General features: G+C 36.4%; 1 protein-coding gene across 1 annotated transcript in view; it reads right to left on the bottom strand.

The window, feature by feature from the left end:
• Positions 1-17,429, bottom strand: part of LOC104912638 (calsyntenin-2-like) — a 57,512-nt gene extending 40,083 nt beyond the window's left edge. Inside the window, exon 1 of the mRNA XM_010716678.3 lies at positions 17,402-17,429. Coding sequence (XP_010714980.1) covers positions 17,402-17,429 — 28 coding nt within the window. The remainder of the gene's footprint in view (positions 1-17,401) is intronic.
• Positions 17,430-18,981: the final 1,552 nt, after the last annotated feature.

Below are 18,981 nucleotides of genomic sequence, written 5' to 3'. Positions count from 1 at the left end.
GAAAAATATGATTTAGAAGAGTAAGAAAAATATTTTTAAAAAATACTTAATTTGTTGATGGATACTAAATCACATACTAAAGATGTGCATAATTTGTGCTTCAGGGTAACTGAGACTTTGAGGCATGCAGAGTGAATATTTTTCAAAGCTGTATTTTTTGACTACTCTTGTCCAAAGCCTGAAGAATATTACTATAATTGCTATTCCTATTCTTCAACAGGATCAATATATATCTTCACTTGTTTAATCAATGATTGCGAGTTGAAAGTAAAGCATGATGCTGCAATTGAAGCAGGAGAAAGTTATTGCCATAGTATATGTTGTGTAGTTATATTTATGTATCAAAATCAATACGCTCTCCTGTAAGTGTGTGTTTTATGTATATAAATACATAATTTTTAGGAGTCTTGCAAAACTTGATACATTTCTATCACCTTCTGTATGGTAAAACAAAGCTAATACAAAAGTAACTTCTTTGTAATTCTATATTTTTTTTATAATTGCCTTTATTTCAATCATCTGAGTGAAACAACAAATTACTACAAAAGATGCATAATTTTGACTGATACAAACAGATGTCTAGGTATTTAGATATTGTAGAGGACCAACGGAAGGGCGAGATGTGACAGGTATCCTGCATGTCTATAGAAAATTGGAAGATCTCTGAAAGTAGACCCCACTTGTTTTATTTCATTTATATAATGATATATTAAAGATTCTTCCATTCATTCTCAAAATTGAGTAATTACACTTTCTGTTGCAAGTGTCAAAGGGAGTTCTTGGTTCTGCATTTTCAATTTAGTTGAAGTTAGGTGCTTTCCATGATTGTTGGCTCCCAAATCATGAGAGGAAGATACTTGTACAAAGAAGTTGTACAAACATGCAACTTGGGCCAGCTACAAGGAACTTTTAATTTGAGGAAGAAGTGAAGAAACGATTATTACTAAACAAAACTTAGAGGAAAGACTATGTTAAAGAGCTGTGTAACTTAGAACATTTTTTTAAGGGAGTACAGAATTTGCGGACTATCCTAAAAGTAGTTGTGCTGTTTTCATTCCTTATGTCAGAGGGAACTGGATCTGATCGCAATGTTTTATCTGTGCTACAAATATGTCTTTTGAAATAGTTGCGTTGGCTAAAATATAGACAACTTATCCTTTGCATTTTTATTCTTCAAAAAGGAAATTAAATCTTAATTTGATTTCCTTCCTAGAATGTAGAAAAAATAAAATCCTGATAAGACCATTCCTAGCTAAATATTTGCATAGGAATTCTAGCTATTAAACCTTCCAGACAAGATACTTGCAGGATTTTTTTTCTTCTAAATTCCATATTGTTTTGGACCATGTGCAGTGAACGTGAAGGACTGCACTGTTCCCTACCAGACTAAACTTCCTACAATGAAGACATTTTGGTCTAACTGCATTGAACTGTGGTGTAAAATCAACATTTTACTGTTGTGAAATATTGCTTAGCAATAAATGGTGATTACAGACAACAGCAGCATAGTAGAATATCATGTGTCACTCCTTTGTTTTTCAAGCTAAGCTACCTTGCATCGAGAGCTCAATTGCTCCCCAACTGTGTGTTTTTCTGCTTTATCCTTTGACCTCTACACTCTTTTCTTGCAGTTTAAAGCAAGGACATAATTTTAGAGGTGGACGAAGCACTGCTGTGCATGACAGAAGCTGAGCCTTTGGCAATCTAGAACAGTGATTGTGCAGAGACACAAGATAGTGATTTGTGTACTGTTATTACAGCAGGAGACAGGATAGGATTGCAGTAGCTAAAATGTTGCAGCAGCACTATAGAATCACCTATAGCAGCACTATAGCAGCACAGGTAGAATCACCTGCATGCACTGTAGTGAAACAGGAGCTTCCTACACAGAATCTGAAGTGAGACTGGGGAATGGAGGAGATAATGCATTTTCTTTGAGAGCCAGACAGAATTACTCTATTTTTCTCGCTTCATCTGCAACGTATTAACAGTAGTCTGGAATATAGTTACTGATACAGCAGAGATGTACATTTTAATTTCATTTTTACTTGTCTGTTCATCTCCCTTCTCAAACTGAAATACTTGTTAATTTAAGGAGTGGCACGCTGCTCTATTTTAAATCATCCATTGGAGCTTTGAGACATTAAATAAATTATTACTGTGTTCAGAAATATGCCAAGTTTCAATGCAGGTTGAGGAGAGGATGTATTTTTTAGCATTGAGTAGCTGGCAGTAGGATAAAAATTCATTTATATATGAGTAAAATCCTCTTAGTGACTGTAAGAACTCCTGGTCCTTTCTTAACTGTATCAATTGGGAGCATAGGAACTGCCGTATTGCGTCAAACCAGTCATTTGTCTACTGCAGCACCCTCTTGCCAGCAGTGACTAAATGATTTAAAAGGTGAGAGAAAACCTGTAAAGAGGCCAGAGTGAGAAATGGTGATTTTGAGAAAAGTATTTTTCTTCCTGATTTCTGTTTTGTTTTTGACACAATAGAAAAGGTTGAAAAAAGGCCCCAAAGCATTTGTTTGTGATGAGATTCTAAGTTCTCATTTGAAAATTCATAACATGTCAAAAAAAACCACCTTAAACTGCTTAAGTAAGAAAAAAAGAAAAAAAGTTGGTGTCCAGGTGCATTAAAATTAGTGTTCAATGCCATGTAAGAAGAAGCTATTCTTGTTTACCATAAGAGAATGTATGTATTGCTGCCTCTACCTCTTTCCATCTGGTGCACCCTTGCCAACCGACTTCTTCCACAGCTGGTAAATGTGGCTGCTTCGCTTTGAAGATACACTGAGATATTCTGCTTCTCACCCTTCAAAGGGGAATATCTCCAGGGACACTTGATAATTTGCCATTGTCTACAGCAAGTCTTGGGACTATATGTAGGCTTAAGAACTAAACGTTCAGTGCAGAGCTAGCTGAGTAGGTCAGAATTTTTCCATCAGCAGTGCTGAACTGCTGTCTCTTGGAAGTTGGTAGTAAGAAAATGTTTTTATGGTACCAAGCAAACTATTAATCGGAGATGATTAAAATCTCTTAATACAACCTCAATGACAAAAGTGGAACAGATAGCTCATTACTCATGGAAAAAGTCTCATCAGACTGATTTGTAGATGTGGAAGACAGGAACAAAAAGTGGCTATTAAATCCTTCCGGAAAGGAATAGGGTCTTTGTGGTACTGGTGACTATACTGGATATTGATTCAAATTGAACAGTAGTGCCTTATAGTGAATATCTTGCTTCACGTACTGACATTTATCTATCATTGTATTAAAATTGTTCTGCAGTTGGGGTGAGGTTAATACTCAACCAAGCCCCTTCCTTTCCAAGTTAATATTCTTGGAAGTTGGATTGAGAACTATTTCTGTTTTACAATCCACTACACCTTCACCAAGCTTTTTCTAGTGAATACAAAAGTGGAGCTCCAACAGCACTGAGGCAGACTGCCTCTGTCCAGTCTACTTTTTGGTCATCCCTCAAATGATGTTCTTTGGTCACCTGGAAAATTTTAAATGAAAGCTATTTTTTTAGAATGTTTTTTTCCCCTAGGCGCTAACTGTTTTTAGGTGGCATCCCAGTTTCCCATACATCTACTGTTGTGTTTTATTGTCCTTTGTAAACCAGTCTCTGTATTTCACATTTTGTTGTCTTCATTGTTGTCAGTGAAACACAGTGGACTTTTTATGTATGACTTGAGCAGTGGAGAGGCTGGTTGACTAGATTGCCGGGTAAACGCAAGAGAAGAGGGACATGACTAAAAGAAGAGATTACATGTTCAAAACAACAAGCACCTGCAAAAAAAAAAAAAGCCCAACCCCTCACAAAACAAACAAGCAAACAAAAAAACCAGAACAGAATATATTTTGGCTAAAGCACTATAATACAGAAAAATACAGTATCAGTAATGACTTGCATTCCAGCAGTATCTTTCATATCTTTCATCTGGAGTTGTTTAGAAACATTACAGAGATCTCATCATTCATCCCTCTAAAGCAGTCACCCTTCAGGTGAAGGTGAGGAAAAAACAGATTAGAAAGATATTGAGAAGAAGGATAGCTAAAATCTAGGAAAAGAGAGGCAGAACAGGCTAACCCAGTTTTCAAGAAAGTTTTACAAATCGTGCTACTCAAAATCAAGTCATGGCTCTGCACTGAAAATGTGGATATTACTTGATAATATATATTGTGCCTAGACATCACCTTGGGACAAACATACTGTAGTTGCAGCTGTGTTTATGCTGGAAGACCTAGTTTACTCTCAGCTGTATTTTGGGGCTGGTACTGTCACTTGCAGGCATCATATCCTGATCATACCCCAGTTTTCTCCAGGGAAAGGCTGTGAAGGAACTCTGATCTCTAGCCCCTTTTTTGGACTGAGAGTATAATACACCACAAAGGAAATTCATGGGTCACTTCAAATTAAAATATTTCAGATATAGTTGAGAATATAAAACGTTGTTTACTCTCTTTTAAAACAGGAAAAACTGTGAAGGCAGAACCATATTCTACCAATTGTATCCAACTTGACAAAAAAATCCGACAGACTTGTGAGTTGAGAGTTAAAGGTGGTTCTTCATATTGCAGGTTCAGGGTCTTTCAGGTTTACTCACAGACTGAAATTGCAGTTGTAATACTCAGTGAGGAAATTGCAGATATAGGCAGTCCTATTTTGAAAATAAAATGTGTTTATCTCATTGCAATTCCTAAACACGGGCAGTAGGACTCCTGTTTATATATTTCACATTCCTAAAGAATGTAAATTTATTTTGCAGTCAGAAAGTGAAAGCTGTCTTAGCCTGTATAAAGGAGAGACTGCTATAGGTCAAGGAATGGGATTTCATTGTGTGTCACTGAGTTCAATAATTTAATTAGGAGCACTGGCAATTTAATACACATTCAACTGGTTAATGTTGTATGCAGCTGTACTCTGCCACATGGTGGCATAAGATGGGACAAACATTTAAGCTTCAGCTGTACTGATTTTTGTATTCATCGCGTGCTGGGTGTGCGTGGGTTGCTGGAGAAAATTCTATCCGAGCTGCTGCATAGCTGTGTCTGAATGCTGACTGATTACACCTGCCACATTTCATTTTTAGACAGGTTGATATTAACCTTCTCTACTATAAAGTGTCATTCTCTTTCATGGTGCCTTAGACAGAGTTCCTGAGAGGATTCCTCATGTTACTGCCTTAAAAAAAAAAGTAAGAAGGGCATACACTTTATAACAAAGTGATGCCAAAGGATTTGAATCTTCTCCACATCTCCTTGCACTTTTATCCTGCCATCATTCTTTCATCATCAAGATATTCTGTCTGGTGTATAATTCAATTTTAAGTAGAAGCTACAAAGTTGTCATATGTCCCTATCTCTGCTAGTAGATGAAATAAAGATCCATGCACAGCCAGGAGATATGTGCTTGTATTCTGCATCTGAGAAAATCAAAGTAACCAATGCTATGGCAGGAGTCAGGTGAATGGGGCTGGAATCTTTTCAGCGGTGTGCAGCAATAGAATAAGGGGCAACAGACAAGAACTGACACAGGTGGGGGAAGTTCCATACAAACACGAGAAAGAGCTTCTTTACTGTGAGAGTGACAGAGCACTGCAACAGGCTGCCCAGACAGGTTGTGGTCTGCTTCTCTGGAGATATTTAAAACCCACCTGGATGTTTTCCTCTGTGACCTGCTGTAGGGAACCTGATTTTGTAGAGGAGTTGGACTAGCTGATCTCCAGAAGCCCCTTTCAACTGCTGTGAATCTGTGATTTGTAGTCTCCCTTCTTCTTTCTGTTTGTATAACTTGATACTTGTCTTCCTGGCATATTATGGATGAGAAGAGAGGAAAAAACTTTCACTTTGCCTTCTGATTTTGAGAATTATGCTATTATGTCCGTGCTTTTATTTTGATAATTGATATTCTACATCATCTGAGCTGACACTGTTTCTTTGTAGTGTTATAGGTCTTTCTCACCTGTGTGGTTAAGTGCTTAACTTAGAATTTCTATGATAAGCCATAGCATTTTATTTATATTTAGTTGTTAAAAAAAGAAGAAACCTACCGAAGAAAAGCAACAAACAAAAGAAACCAACCTCAAATGTGAAACTCAATTCATAAGCACCTGAAAGAAGTAATATGTATGATAAGTCTGATGAAAGATGTGGGTTCCTAGGTAGGAACTACAGTAAGGGAAAGGAACTGAAGCTGTTATTCCTTAGTTGTGCTGCTCTTCTGATGCTTCTGTATAACAGCAAGAATCTTGTTTTTCCCATGACATGTGCCAAATCTCTCAGTCAGTTATTTAGCTTCTGGTTATTTTTGTCAGTGACAAAATGCCAACCTATTCCAATTGAGAAACCAGTCTGCTATTTTTCTTTTACACAAATGTAAACGTTTTTTTCTATTATATGGGAGTTCTTAAAAGCGCCCATTACTTTAAATGTAAACCCTCTCTATGAAGCAGCAAATATAGCTTTAGCGTTTATGCAGCAGTTCTGCACGAAATGGTGAGTAATTCGTTACCATCATTAGTTCTCCAATCATTGTAACCTTGATTCTTTCTCCTCTTTAAGTATATGTGTTCTCAGGTATATATCTGTGTGTTCCTTTCAACAGTAAAGCTTGATCTTTGTTCTTTTCTTACAAACAATTCAGTTCATTGAAATGCGCATGGAAGACATTTGTAATGAGGTCAAGAATGTGAAGTTCCCAGATGTCAGTGCTGCTATGGTGGGAAAAGAAATGATCTCTCTCTCTCTGTCTACTACTTTTGCTGTGAATAAACAAAAAGTTATGTTTCTATAGGAAGCAAGTTTTTATTATTTGAAAGCAGACCAACTGTATCTAAAAGAGCTCTGTTACTTTTAAGCAAATCTGCTTACTGTGACAGACAACAAACACCTGTAGTAAATATTTAGGGGATGTGGTTTATAACAAACTCAGGGTAGGCGATCTAGCTGTGGCATCAGTCTCCTATATCTTAGCTTGGAAATGAATAAGGTTAATTTATCTGTTAGATATTTAAAACCAGCAGCCTGCTGGACTTCTGTATAGCTTGTGACCTTGGAATGGTATTGGTATGTTTCAAGACAGATATCAAAATTAGTTATTTAATGATAAAGGATGGATCAGAGGTAGTAATTGGCATCAAGTTATCAGCCTTGTCAATGGGTGTAATTTGTTAAAGGCAAATACTTAATCTTTACCAGGGTGGAATGAAAGAGCATAATAAGGAAAATCTAAAAGGATTTTTTCTTGTGTACTTCAGCATGTCAGTGGCATAATGTTGTCTTAAAGTGCTGCAAAAAACTTGGTTTAAAAAAAGAAAATTAGAGGGGAAAGGGTTGTTAGTTTGTTTATTTTGACGTTATAGTCCTCAGTCCACTTACTCTGGGAATAAGAGTTGAGAAGAACCTGATAATGTCATTTATGGAGAGCACCTCCTAAGTGACATTCAAATCTGCCTGACACACAAGAATCAACAAATTGCTCTGGGTCAATACATCAAATCACACGTGAAGAGTAATTTCTTTCAATTCCTGAAAATTAAGCTGCTTTGTTACAGAATTTTTAGAAAACTGCAAAATGATTTCCACCAAGGATTTGCTTCTCTAGCACATGAAGTCTTAGTTATGCCTTTGCTGGCATGATGTCAGTTGTATGTCCCAGCAGAGATCAGTTAACTCCTCATGGAAAGCTGATGTAATGATTTCTTTAAAAACTTGATATGGGACAGAGATGGAAAGCTCGTATTTGGAAAAGACCTTAAAGATCATCAAGTCCAACCACAAGTTGACTGCTTATCTGCAGAACTATATGGGGGATCAGTATTTTGGAACACAAGTAATTCAATTTGAAGTTGCACCACGTTTTACAAGACCTGATGCTTATCATAGGGGAAAATTATTCATGTGGTTTTAATCAAATCAGGATCAAAACATTGGATTTATAAATGAAAATAATCAGCCATCAGTGAACCATATATGCAGGATCAGCAATAAAGCAGCACAGTACTAGATCCTTACATAATGTCCGTAAACACAGATTCCTCAACATCATTCTATATCTAATCTAAGCAATTTGCAGAGGTGGAGTGCCAGCAGAGCAACTTGTGATGGTGCTAGACCAAGATTTGATGGTGCTATCTTCCTCTTTCTCTCTTCCTACTGCTAAAGATTTTTTTTTGTCGTTTTTTACAAGCTGACTCCTCGTTTGTTTCAAAAGTGTCTCCGTTGCTGTTTAATGTGGCTGACAGCTGTCTTTCTCAATATTGTCAGTTTTAGGGTAGATGACCTCAGACTGCTTGGCTCTGTATGCTCACACTCTTGTTTCACCAGGTGTTTTGCCAAAAAGGAGTTTCTGTGATTTTTTTTTTTTTTTCTTCAGTATATTGTCAGGCTGAATGATATCAGCCCTAGATTCAGAATTTGTATCTACTTTCTGGCTCCAGTATAGAAAAGATCCCTAGAGCAGGGCAAACTTATTTATTCTTATCTAGTTATGTGTTTATCAGAAGCCTTGTTGTTTTTTTTTTTTTAACATAAATACATTTTCACTACCTCATCTAGTTTATTCAGTGTCGAAGTGAAGTATTACATGTTTTACTCTCTTTTTGATATGAGCCTTAAAAATTATAAATGATTCTATTTCCTGGATCTATATTATTGAGGAGTAACAAAACTCAGACTCATCACTCTCCTGTAAATGTTCTCAGGGATGTGGACATGAATGATGAATTTTGGTTGATGAACTATAAAATTTCCGAAAACTAGGGACTGGAGATTTATAATCTTGTCTTCTGCATATTTTCTAATTCACTTTTGCCAGTAATTCCCCACTACAGTAGTCTTACTTCTTTCCTTGTTTTTAAAAGCATTTTAATTTAATCCTTTTCCTCATGTGATCAGATTAGGAGAAGCGTGTGTGTTCGCAGTGTAGAAAATGTAATGTTCAAGTTCAAGATCTAATTAATTGTTAAATACCTGCAATATATGTCCATTTCTTTAAATCCGTACTCTCTCTGAAGTTTACCTGTGTTTGTAATAAATTCTGATCAGTTATTGTGTATTTAGTAAAAGAGAATATTTGGAGATTTTTCTGACTCAGATATTATATGTTCCTTGAGATCAGAGGAAAGTGGGATGTTTTTAGCCTAAACACACAAGCCCAAATTTTCATATTTGATTGTCGATTTCACCTACTTAACTATCCAATAAAAATGTGATTTGCTAGGAGTAACGGGCAGTTACACTGTAAAAATCGGTAAAATCAAACTGTCACCATACTCAGTTTCTGAAGTTGGGTATAAACAAAATGAAACAGAAATTAAATATTAAGAATTCTCTCTGGCCTAACTTTTTCAAAAGTGGCATGTAGTGCCACTCATGATGTTTTTCCTGTCTAAGCTGCAGCCTGTGTTTTGAAATGCCAATATGGTAAAGAGATTTTCCATTTCTCTTAAATATGATAGGCAGTTATGGATCTGGATTTTCGATATTGTGCACAATTAAAGATTGCAAATATGCCTCTGCAGTTGTGGGCAATTTGTAGCTGCAGTTAACACAACTATGCATAACATGAAAATCATGCTTTGATTCCCATGCACGTATAAATCACCATCTGTACCCCAAATCACTAAAAATTTGTGCAGTTCTTTTTTTCAATTAGGCAAATGCAAGTTTTGTTTCCTGTGTAACAGCCAACCAGACAGATTGTAACTCGAACTCCACTGCTGTCTCCATCTTCTTTAGCTAGAACGCAGATTTTACAGAAACTTGTATGAAAACGTTTGCAATGTTTCCCTGGCTATTCTATGTATGCTATACCATCATGTTGATGTAATACTTTCTAAACATTTTTTCCTAGTATATAAGTAAAACACAACTCCTTTGATTCTGAAAACTACCAGACTGAAGTGAAGTTCTAGTGATTTATTCACTTGATTTGTTTTTCTTCTGTTCTCTTTTTTTTCCCTCCCCTCTGTTTCTCTTGTCTTCTTTTTATAATTCGAGCACTTGGATGAAAACTGTTCGAAATACTTAATTTTTTTTTCGGTTTGCAAATAGCTTTTTATTTTTCTCCTACTTTGGTAGGAGAGGGCCATGTACAGATCTAAAATCCCCAGGACAGCAGATTCAGAGGAAGTTAGACTTTAAAAGCTATAGCTATACTTGCAAGAATTGTTCATAGAATCCTGGAATACCTGAGTTGCATGGGACTCACAAAGATCCCTGAGTCCAACTCCTGGCTCCACCCAGGACCACCCAAATCCTATTTATGAGAGTGGTGTCCAAACACTCCTTGAACTCCAGCAGCTTGGAGCTGTGCCATGCCCACTACCCTCTGGTACAGAACCTTTTCCTGGCACACAGTGTGACAGGTGAAACTAAGTTTGGATGTATACTGAGTGAGAGAGTTTTAAATCATACAGTTTCTTTCTGTCTGACTCTGGGGTGACTCTGTGGCAGGAAAGCATGATCACTGAACTGAACATATAATTAAGAGTATAATAAATGACTACATTCCTTGAGTCTCCTGGTTGCAAAGAAAGTAGCTGTTGAATGATAGAATCATAGAGTTGCTCAGGTTGGAAAAGGCCTTAAAGATCATTATTGTTAAGCAGTTATGGGAAATCTATCTGCAAAAGGTCACAAAGTGAGAGATGCTCTGATTTCATTTATAGTAGGGAGTGATGTCTTATGCAGTTTACAGTTTTAGCAGGTTATGTAGAAACCTCTTCAAAGATTTGGGTTCTGACTGCACAAGCTGCTGTGCATGCTTGCAACAGAAATGGTTCGTTACCTCTTGGACTACACAATATAAACAAATGAGATTGCAGTCTAGCAGGATGAACTGGGACTTTTTGCATCCTACAGTGTTAGTGATAGTGTAGCACAGAGATTTTGGTTGCTGGTTCTGTTCCCATCTTCTTAGATCAATAGTGTCACCATCACCAGTTGTTTCTGCCTTAGTAGCTGGCTGGCTTTCTGATAGTATAACTGAAATGGAATGCTTGCTGATTTTGCAGTAACTATTGTTTATCTAGATAAGGTAGTTGCTTTTAGCTTAAATCCTTCTAATAATAGATGAGCAATGATATATAAATTTCCTGCTAGAGCATTTGAGAGATACAGTGCTGAAACCTGACCTCAATCCTATTTGTGTAAACCTGTAGAAGTTTACCACTGATATAAGACAGTAATTATGAATTATGGAAAGTCAAAAGGGGAAATATTTTTTCCAAGTTCTGAGAGATGTTTGACTTTTTATTCTTGCACAGAAGTGCACCTTGAAGGAGTTACTGTCTGTTTCTTACTGCTAGAAGTGAAAATGCAGGCAGAAATATGGTTCATAAGGACACCAATTATTAAAGTAAAAACTTAAAAGACTCAAAGCTATTGATGGTTCTTCTTCACGAGTATAAACAAATTTCTGTAAAATGAATGCCTTTCGTTTAAATTGCTGTTTATCATTGTCTAGAAAAACCATTTTCATTATCAAATTCCAGCAGACTGTAGTGTTGGCTCATCATTATGTCTCCTGGGTATCTTTTGGCCGTGTGATCAAACAAGATATTTTCCAACTTACCTCCTTTTTCATCCCATGAGGTTTCAGTTATCAAAGTTGTATTCTAGGTTGAGGTTGAGGGCAGAAGGGTTTCAGCAGATGCAGAGTAAAACAGCTCACCTTCACTTTGCCTTCAAGGATAAGGTATTAACTTGGACCTAATCGCTAAAGAAGCAGTGTTCTCACTGTCTCCTATCACTCTGTTTTGTGTACTGTTTTTGAACAGCATATCTCTCAGCTGAGCAGATAGAAAGTTTGAAAAAAATGTGAGACTGAGTTCACTATCTGCATAGACCCTGATGAAAATTTACCTTATAGTAATCTTACTCATCATATGTTCTTTTTCAATTATATTTGCTTTCTAAGATTTTATACAGATGCCATTGCTGTCCTCATTCATTAAGAAGCGTACACACAAAAAAAAAAACACTGGAAAAGTTTCATAGGGAATAAAAATGTCACAAAAATGTTGACCTGCTTTTGCATTGTATCTATATGCATTCCAATTTGCAACACAAGCAGAAAAGTGGAAATGAAAGAAAGTTGAATTCAACTAAGTTTTCAGATCAGCAAAATCACATGTGCTCAAGGAAATCTATGCTTGATAGTAATGTCAAAATTTGTGTGCTGATGAGGCTGCAGTAGGAAGTTCTTATCCATGCTGCTGTGAACAATTTGTAGTTTAAACCACACTATATGCTCTTGAAATATGGATTGAACTAATTGGGTATTTAGTTTCTGTATAATGACTTATTGTGACTATCTGGAAGAGATTTTCTTGTCCTTTTCATAAAATACAGTCATAAGAATAACGTATGATAAATTATGTGGAACATTTTGACAATAAACCTCTTCATAGAGCACTCAGTCAGCGCACAACGCAAGTAGCAGAGGACCACCTATGTAATATTTGCTAGACATAATAGATTTGTAAGGCTTAAATTCAAAGAAAAGAGGAGATAACTTTCTTCATAGTGCGGTTAGATATACTTCGTCTTAGAAGACCTTTTTATCAGACATATCCTATTCTTGTTTTCTGTGAAGATAGTTTGCTTTTGTCTATGGTGTAATTGGTTTGTTGCTTTGTTGTAGGGGATAACTTGTACATTGTTGAAAGAAGAAAAAAATCTGTCAAGATTGCTCTTTGGCTTTAATTACAAAATGGCATCTTCAGGAGAGAAGTGTCGAAGAGCTCAAATTGTTGCTCAATTTTATTGCATTTTGTACAAGCAATTACTATTTGAACATGTTCTTTAGCAAACTACTTTGGAAAGCAGGGGAAGAAAGTATACTTTACTTCATAGTATCCTGCTGATATTATTTTAGAATCCAGCAAATAAATGAATTAAAGCTGTTTCTTTATTTGGAGTATTTCTGTCAGAGTTTTGATGAATACAAGCTCTCCAACTGAATTAAAGTAATTCATTTGCTGGTGTACCTACATGATGAATCCTGAGGAGTCACTAGTCTATCATGAGGCCTTCAAGGGCTAACTCTTTTTTTTGTATCTCTAAAGTAGCAGGAAGACCTGACGCCAGAGATGGCTGAGCTCTGTGTTCACTTTCAGAATTACTGTGTATTTTGTTTGCCTAAATGAATGTAGGAAATAGTCTGTTTGCCTGAGTGGAACTACTCATTATGCTACTTTCAAATGTGTCTCTATGAGTGACTTTGAGAGAAACCAACTGGGTTACATTCAGAATATTATTCATTTCAGGATTTCTTAGATGAGATACGGTAAAACAGAAATGCTGTAACTGAACAAATGGAAAAACAGATGTTCAGTTTAGTAAATGTTTTTATATTCATATCCTCGTGAATCTTGCATGTGTGCATAGCTTCCTGCTAACTTTCATGAAAACATGCATGTGTGGAGCTGGGTAACGTGCTTGCTATGATTGTGTTGCTTTTCTTGTTGAAGTATCCTACCTCTGATACTGTCTCTTCCTTGTTGTCATCTGCTCCTCAGATTCTCAGTAAAATGAAACTTGTTTCATGGAGCCTTGATGTTATTGCATAGGCATTTTCTACAAAAGCCCAGAAAGTTTAGCTTGATTGCCATCAACTATCCCTGGTGTGAAATATATCCTGTAGTTAGAAGGCAGCCCTCAGAGATGTGAGGAATTTTATTACAGTTATGAAGGTACTAGGATGGTGTGCTCTTACTATTCAAACAAAACTAAAATATATCTATAAATCTTATTAACTGTAATAAATGTTATATGATGTAAATTGCAGAAGACACCTGCAGATATCCTGGAAATACAGCAGATCCTTAATTGTGTGAGAACTTGCCTCAATCAATACCAAACAAAATATTTGCACGCGCCCTTGGGAATCAGAACTGCCAGATTTTATGCAGACCCAATTAAAATACTATCACACAACAGATGCTCAAGCTCGAAAAAACAAAGTTTCTTTCAGTACTGGTTTAATAGAGTCTTCATCCTTTGGTGCTGACTTACTCATGAATAATGAATATTTTATTTTATTTAGATAATGTGGTGCAGAAGAAACATTGTTTATCCTACTGTTGATGCAGATTGCAAGGTGCTACTTTACATACTGTACAAAGTTAAATGATAATCTGAATTCCCAAGGCCTTTTGGCATCTACAAGAATGAATGGGAAAGCTAATGGAAGGAGAGCTTTTTAGATATGTCTGCTTCCAATCTTTGGGGTTAGCAGCAGATTTGCTATCACATAAGTGTACTCAACACTTTCTCATCTAGAATACAAATATAATTGTAGAGAGAATATTTCCCTCTATTTTCTCCTTGGCTGTGAAGAAAATAGTGCCTACTACCTTCTGTCTTTCTTAAGGTATATGCATATGGTCTTTGTCTACATGCTTTGCAGCTAGAAGTAGCTTGTCAAAATGGATCTTAGAAGTAAGCTTTTCTCATTTCCTCATCAGCTTTTCCATAAAAATATTAGTGAAGTTATGTATGTTGTTATCAAACAACGTATGAACTTGGGAAAACAAAGCAAGGTGACTCTGAAACTTCTTCAACTTTACCAAATTAGAACTATTGCATATGTAGTGTAAGTCTTTACTGCAGCAGCACAGATAAGCCATTTGTTTCTCTACAGTTTAGCAGTGTCTTTATCAACATTTTTAACTGTACAGATGTGAGGACAAGAATTCTTGTGTGTGACAGCAGTTATGTTTAAAGCCCTGCAGTATACAGACTGTGTTTGCCAATACTTGCTGAAATTCTGCTCTGTATCTCCATTGACAGCATCGTGCATTCAGAGTATGGATATGTATTGCTGTGTAGACATGTTTCTGACTGAAAATTTAGGGCTCCTAAGAAGCTGAACTACTTTTTGAATGGAGGATTCTTAGAATTTTGGTCATACAATCCTTTGGGCCTTAGTTCTACGAAACAGGATTAATCATAGCATTTTTTTAACGTAGATTTATTTATTATTTAATCTCTATGGCAAGGACTATCTTTAATAGGGTTGTAGTGTCAGATGCAATGTTTACATAACAGTGAGGTGGCTATAATAAGTAATGATAATACACATAGTGCAAACATGTCTTAAAAAATTTCTCTTGTAATTTTCTTTTCAGTTTAGCAGAGAAGGCATTCTCTCCCACGGGTTTTTTATTTGTTTATTTGTTGTTCGTGGTTGTTTTTTATATATTATTGTTGCTTGCCTGGGCAAAAGTATTTTGTGCTATATGGGCACATAATACTTTTATTTATGTGAATTAGGGATATAATAGCTTCACCACCAGGTTTTTCTGTTACTTTTTTTTTGTTCACACTATTGCTCTGGTACATTCCAAACTTCTTACATGTGTTTTCCTTCATGGAGAAACAATTGACTGGAAAACATCAGTTGCTACAGTAGTTACAAGCAATACTATGTTGTTGCAGCAGCAAAAGGTAAAAAATTATTCACAGTAACTGAAAATTATGTTCCATTATGAACTGCATGAAGTTATGCTTACATATGGCATTCCAAAAATGAGCCAATTATCTTTCTTCAAATGTACACCTGATTTTCAACACATATTTTTGCTAAGATGATAGTAAGTAATGCTTTACATGCTCCTTAAATATGATTTGTTTTCATAAGAAGCTTGAAATTAATTTTAAAGGACATTATTGTTGTTTTTGGTCTGGTGTAAACAGGGTTATTCTAGCTTTATGCTTTTGTTATGCGGAGCAGAATGTGACTGTAACAAACATCCTGTGTTCTAGTGGAATTAAATGGATGTATACAAGAAACTATTATTATTATTTCTTTTTCTCATAGTTGTTATATACAGACATCATTTTTATTTGCTATTCTCTCTGAACATTTTAGCTCTCTGGGGAAATAAGAAATACAGTAAAACAGTACTTTCACTTTTTAGAAGCTTGGGTCTGGGAGAAAAAGGGAAATAGTTGATTCTGCTGGCTTAATCAGCAAATCTATTTTTCTATAATATTTTCTGACTTTCTGTAGACCTCTGGCCTAATGTACCTTCAGCTTTTTGATACGGAACATGCACAAAACATAGCACTGCAGTACAGAGGGGCCCTTTCTGTATCTATTCCGTCAGTGCAAAAGTAAGAGGATGATGAAAGTTTCAGGGGGCAGGCATCATGCATCCAGTTCCAGACGTCTGGTCCCTTTCAGTGAGAAGGATTAGCTTTCTTGTTCCAAGGGCAAATAAGCAGGTAAGCCAGTGGAAGGATGGCTGTGGTTTACCTTGCTGAACGCAGTGCTGTCAAAGGGTACCTTCAGTCTTGCTTGTTTGGATGAATACATATAGATTTCTAGGGCAAATCTGTGCATGTACAAGTTTTAACTTAGGATTCTCTACATAGTGGAATTCTACACTTTTGCACTAATGAATGGCTAACTGGCAATTCTGTTTATAACAAACACATTTTAAATACTAAATTTCCACTTGCTAGCCATCACATTGCAGTCATAGGAGACCACTTGTAGCTATTTTTTTTTTTTCTCACACGGGGAAAAAAGAATAGAAATATTCCAAGAAACAGAATGCAGGCCAGAGCACGGACTTTTTCCATTTCTGCAATAGGTGAAGGGAAGATAAAAAATAGCTGAATGCCATCCATCTTCCCCTTTTACAGTCCAGAATTAGCACCTTGCAGAATGGTTAGAAACCTTAAAAGCTGCTACTATCTCAACTGAGACATTCCCCTAGTTATGGTTCTCTGGATCCCTTGAGCCAAGAGAAACTCCCATGTGCCTCCTCAATCCAGCTGTCTGAAAGGCTGTTCTGCAGGACAGAAATGACACACAGCAAAGCTGGTCATCAGTGATTTCACTGATAAAACTGTTTGGAATAGCTTATGGTGATTGTAAATAGAAGACTCCTATAGAATGACTATGTAGAACTACTACCTAAAGACCTAGAGGAGGGACAACGGAAAAGATTTTCATTGAAAGCAATTTAAATTCTAAATTTCTTTCTAATATATTGCTTTCTAAAATATAATAAGGCAGCTTGACTTAGTGCATAATATGTAAATAGTGCTAGCGACAAAAGATCTTACAGTTTGCCTGTGATATAATCAGACTCCAAAGTTCCTGATTTTACACTACTTAAATAGCTGGAAGTCAAGGAGGTGCAATATTGTTTGGGAGTTTTCCTCCACCCAGGATGAAATTAAGTAGGTTACTTTGAGAGCTGTTTGAAAATATAACTTTAATTAATTAATAGGTAAGGGCACAAGACTTCTGATTAAGTCAAGTCTGTGAAAAGGGAAAAAAGATTAAAATGATATTTTCTTTTGCAAAGAAAATTAATCAAGTACTGGTTGCTTTTAATTGGTTTTACCCCTGCTGTCTTGCTCACTCTTACCTGATTTGCTAATTAGACTACATGCCATCAAGACACTATCAAGTCTGCTTGCCTGCAGAGAGTGCCTGATGCTTTAGGCTGGAAGTTTCCAAAAACAGTCAGGAAGAGTGAAGCAAAATAAAAAGAATGAAACAGAGGAGAAATCAATGAGCACAAAAAGGACGTAGATCTTCAAGCAGTTCAGGTGCTGAGATGGGGCTATAGATGTAATGTCTTATGAGCCTTCTTTACAACATAATGAATTTTCTTTTTCCTTGCCTTTAAAGATACCACTATGTTCATTAATATTACTTAGTTTTTATTGACCTAATTTGTGAAGGTGTTTTTACAAATTGATCCCCATGGTTATTAAGCTCCTTAATGCTTTTGAGAATGTCATTAGATGCTAATCTACATCCCTAAGCAGTTTGGAAAGTCACCATATACTCGTTTTCTTTAGGTTTGTGATCAGGTTTTGATCATTGAGTCTGAGAGAAGGAAAATTTGCGGTAGTTTGGATAAAGAACAGAACCTGTGCCTTTAGTGTGAGAGTGAAATGGAGAAAGCAAAAGTCCATGAAATGATACAAAAATCCTTGAGCTCCCAAATCCCAAAGGTGTCCTCATTCATGACATCAGCTGTGGTGTTAAGTTGGATATGTACACAGATTCTTTGGAACATCAAAATAATTTCATTTCTAACATAAAAGTTTGTTTATGTGTACTAATGGAGAACTGGTTTAAAATTAACCTTATCTTAGAAATCCTGCAGCAGTCTGTGGGCAGAGCAGCGAGTGAGAGTAAAGAAGGCTGAGTACTCTTTGTGCTGTGCTCCATGTTTGAGGGAGATGATTCAGCCAGCTTCTTTTCTTCTGGAGCTGAATTGTTTAAGCCATTACTGAAGTCAGTAAGAACTAAGCATTCATAACAGGTGCTCCTGTAAGGTGATAAAGAATTATGTGGGATCAACATATTGTCCTGTTGTGTGTATTCTGTCTCAGAAAGTAGCTGACACCAGAGCTGTAGGGGAGAATACAGGAAGAATGAAAATGAATGGTTTCTTTTGAGAAATGTTCCAGCCTTCTGAAATTTGCTAACCAAAGAATTTCTAAGCTGGAGACAGTATCTTTCTGCTGAATGGCTTTTGATGGATGTTTTTCCAACTATTGTGGGTTTGTTTTTTTTTTTTGAGTTCAGAATCCTTCTGTCTTTGATGCCATGGAATCACCACTGGCACTAGCATTCCTTCTAGAAAGGAAGGAAGAAGCAATATAATGCTACACCTATCACAGGTGTGACCAGAGAACAGGAAGGTTTTGCCATGATTGCTTCACACAGGCCATTTGTGTTCTGTTACAACATTGCAGCACTAAGCTTGCCGCGGGTTTCTCCTGCCTACAGTTTTTTCTTAGACGGGTTCACTCTGCACATCCCTCTATCCCTCAGTATAGCTGGTTATGAATCAGGATATAATCTCCAGCAGCCTGATCTCCATGACAGCTACAGGGGAAAAAAAGGTTCTGTGGAAGAAATCCTGGGCTTGATCACCTCCTAGACAAATGAAATTAAAACTTTATTGAAACTCCCTGCAAGGCAAGATTA

The sequence above is a fragment of the Meleagris gallopavo genome, chromosome 11 (genome assembly GCF_000146605.3).
Source record: "Meleagris gallopavo isolate NT-WF06-2002-E0010 breed Aviagen turkey brand Nicholas breeding stock chromosome 11, Turkey_5.1, whole genome shotgun sequence".
Taxonomy (NCBI): Eukaryota; Metazoa; Chordata; class Aves; order Galliformes; family Phasianidae; genus Meleagris; species Meleagris gallopavo.
The sequence above is the reverse complement of the archived record's forward strand: the minus strand, read 5'-3'. Positions and strand labels throughout refer to the sequence as shown.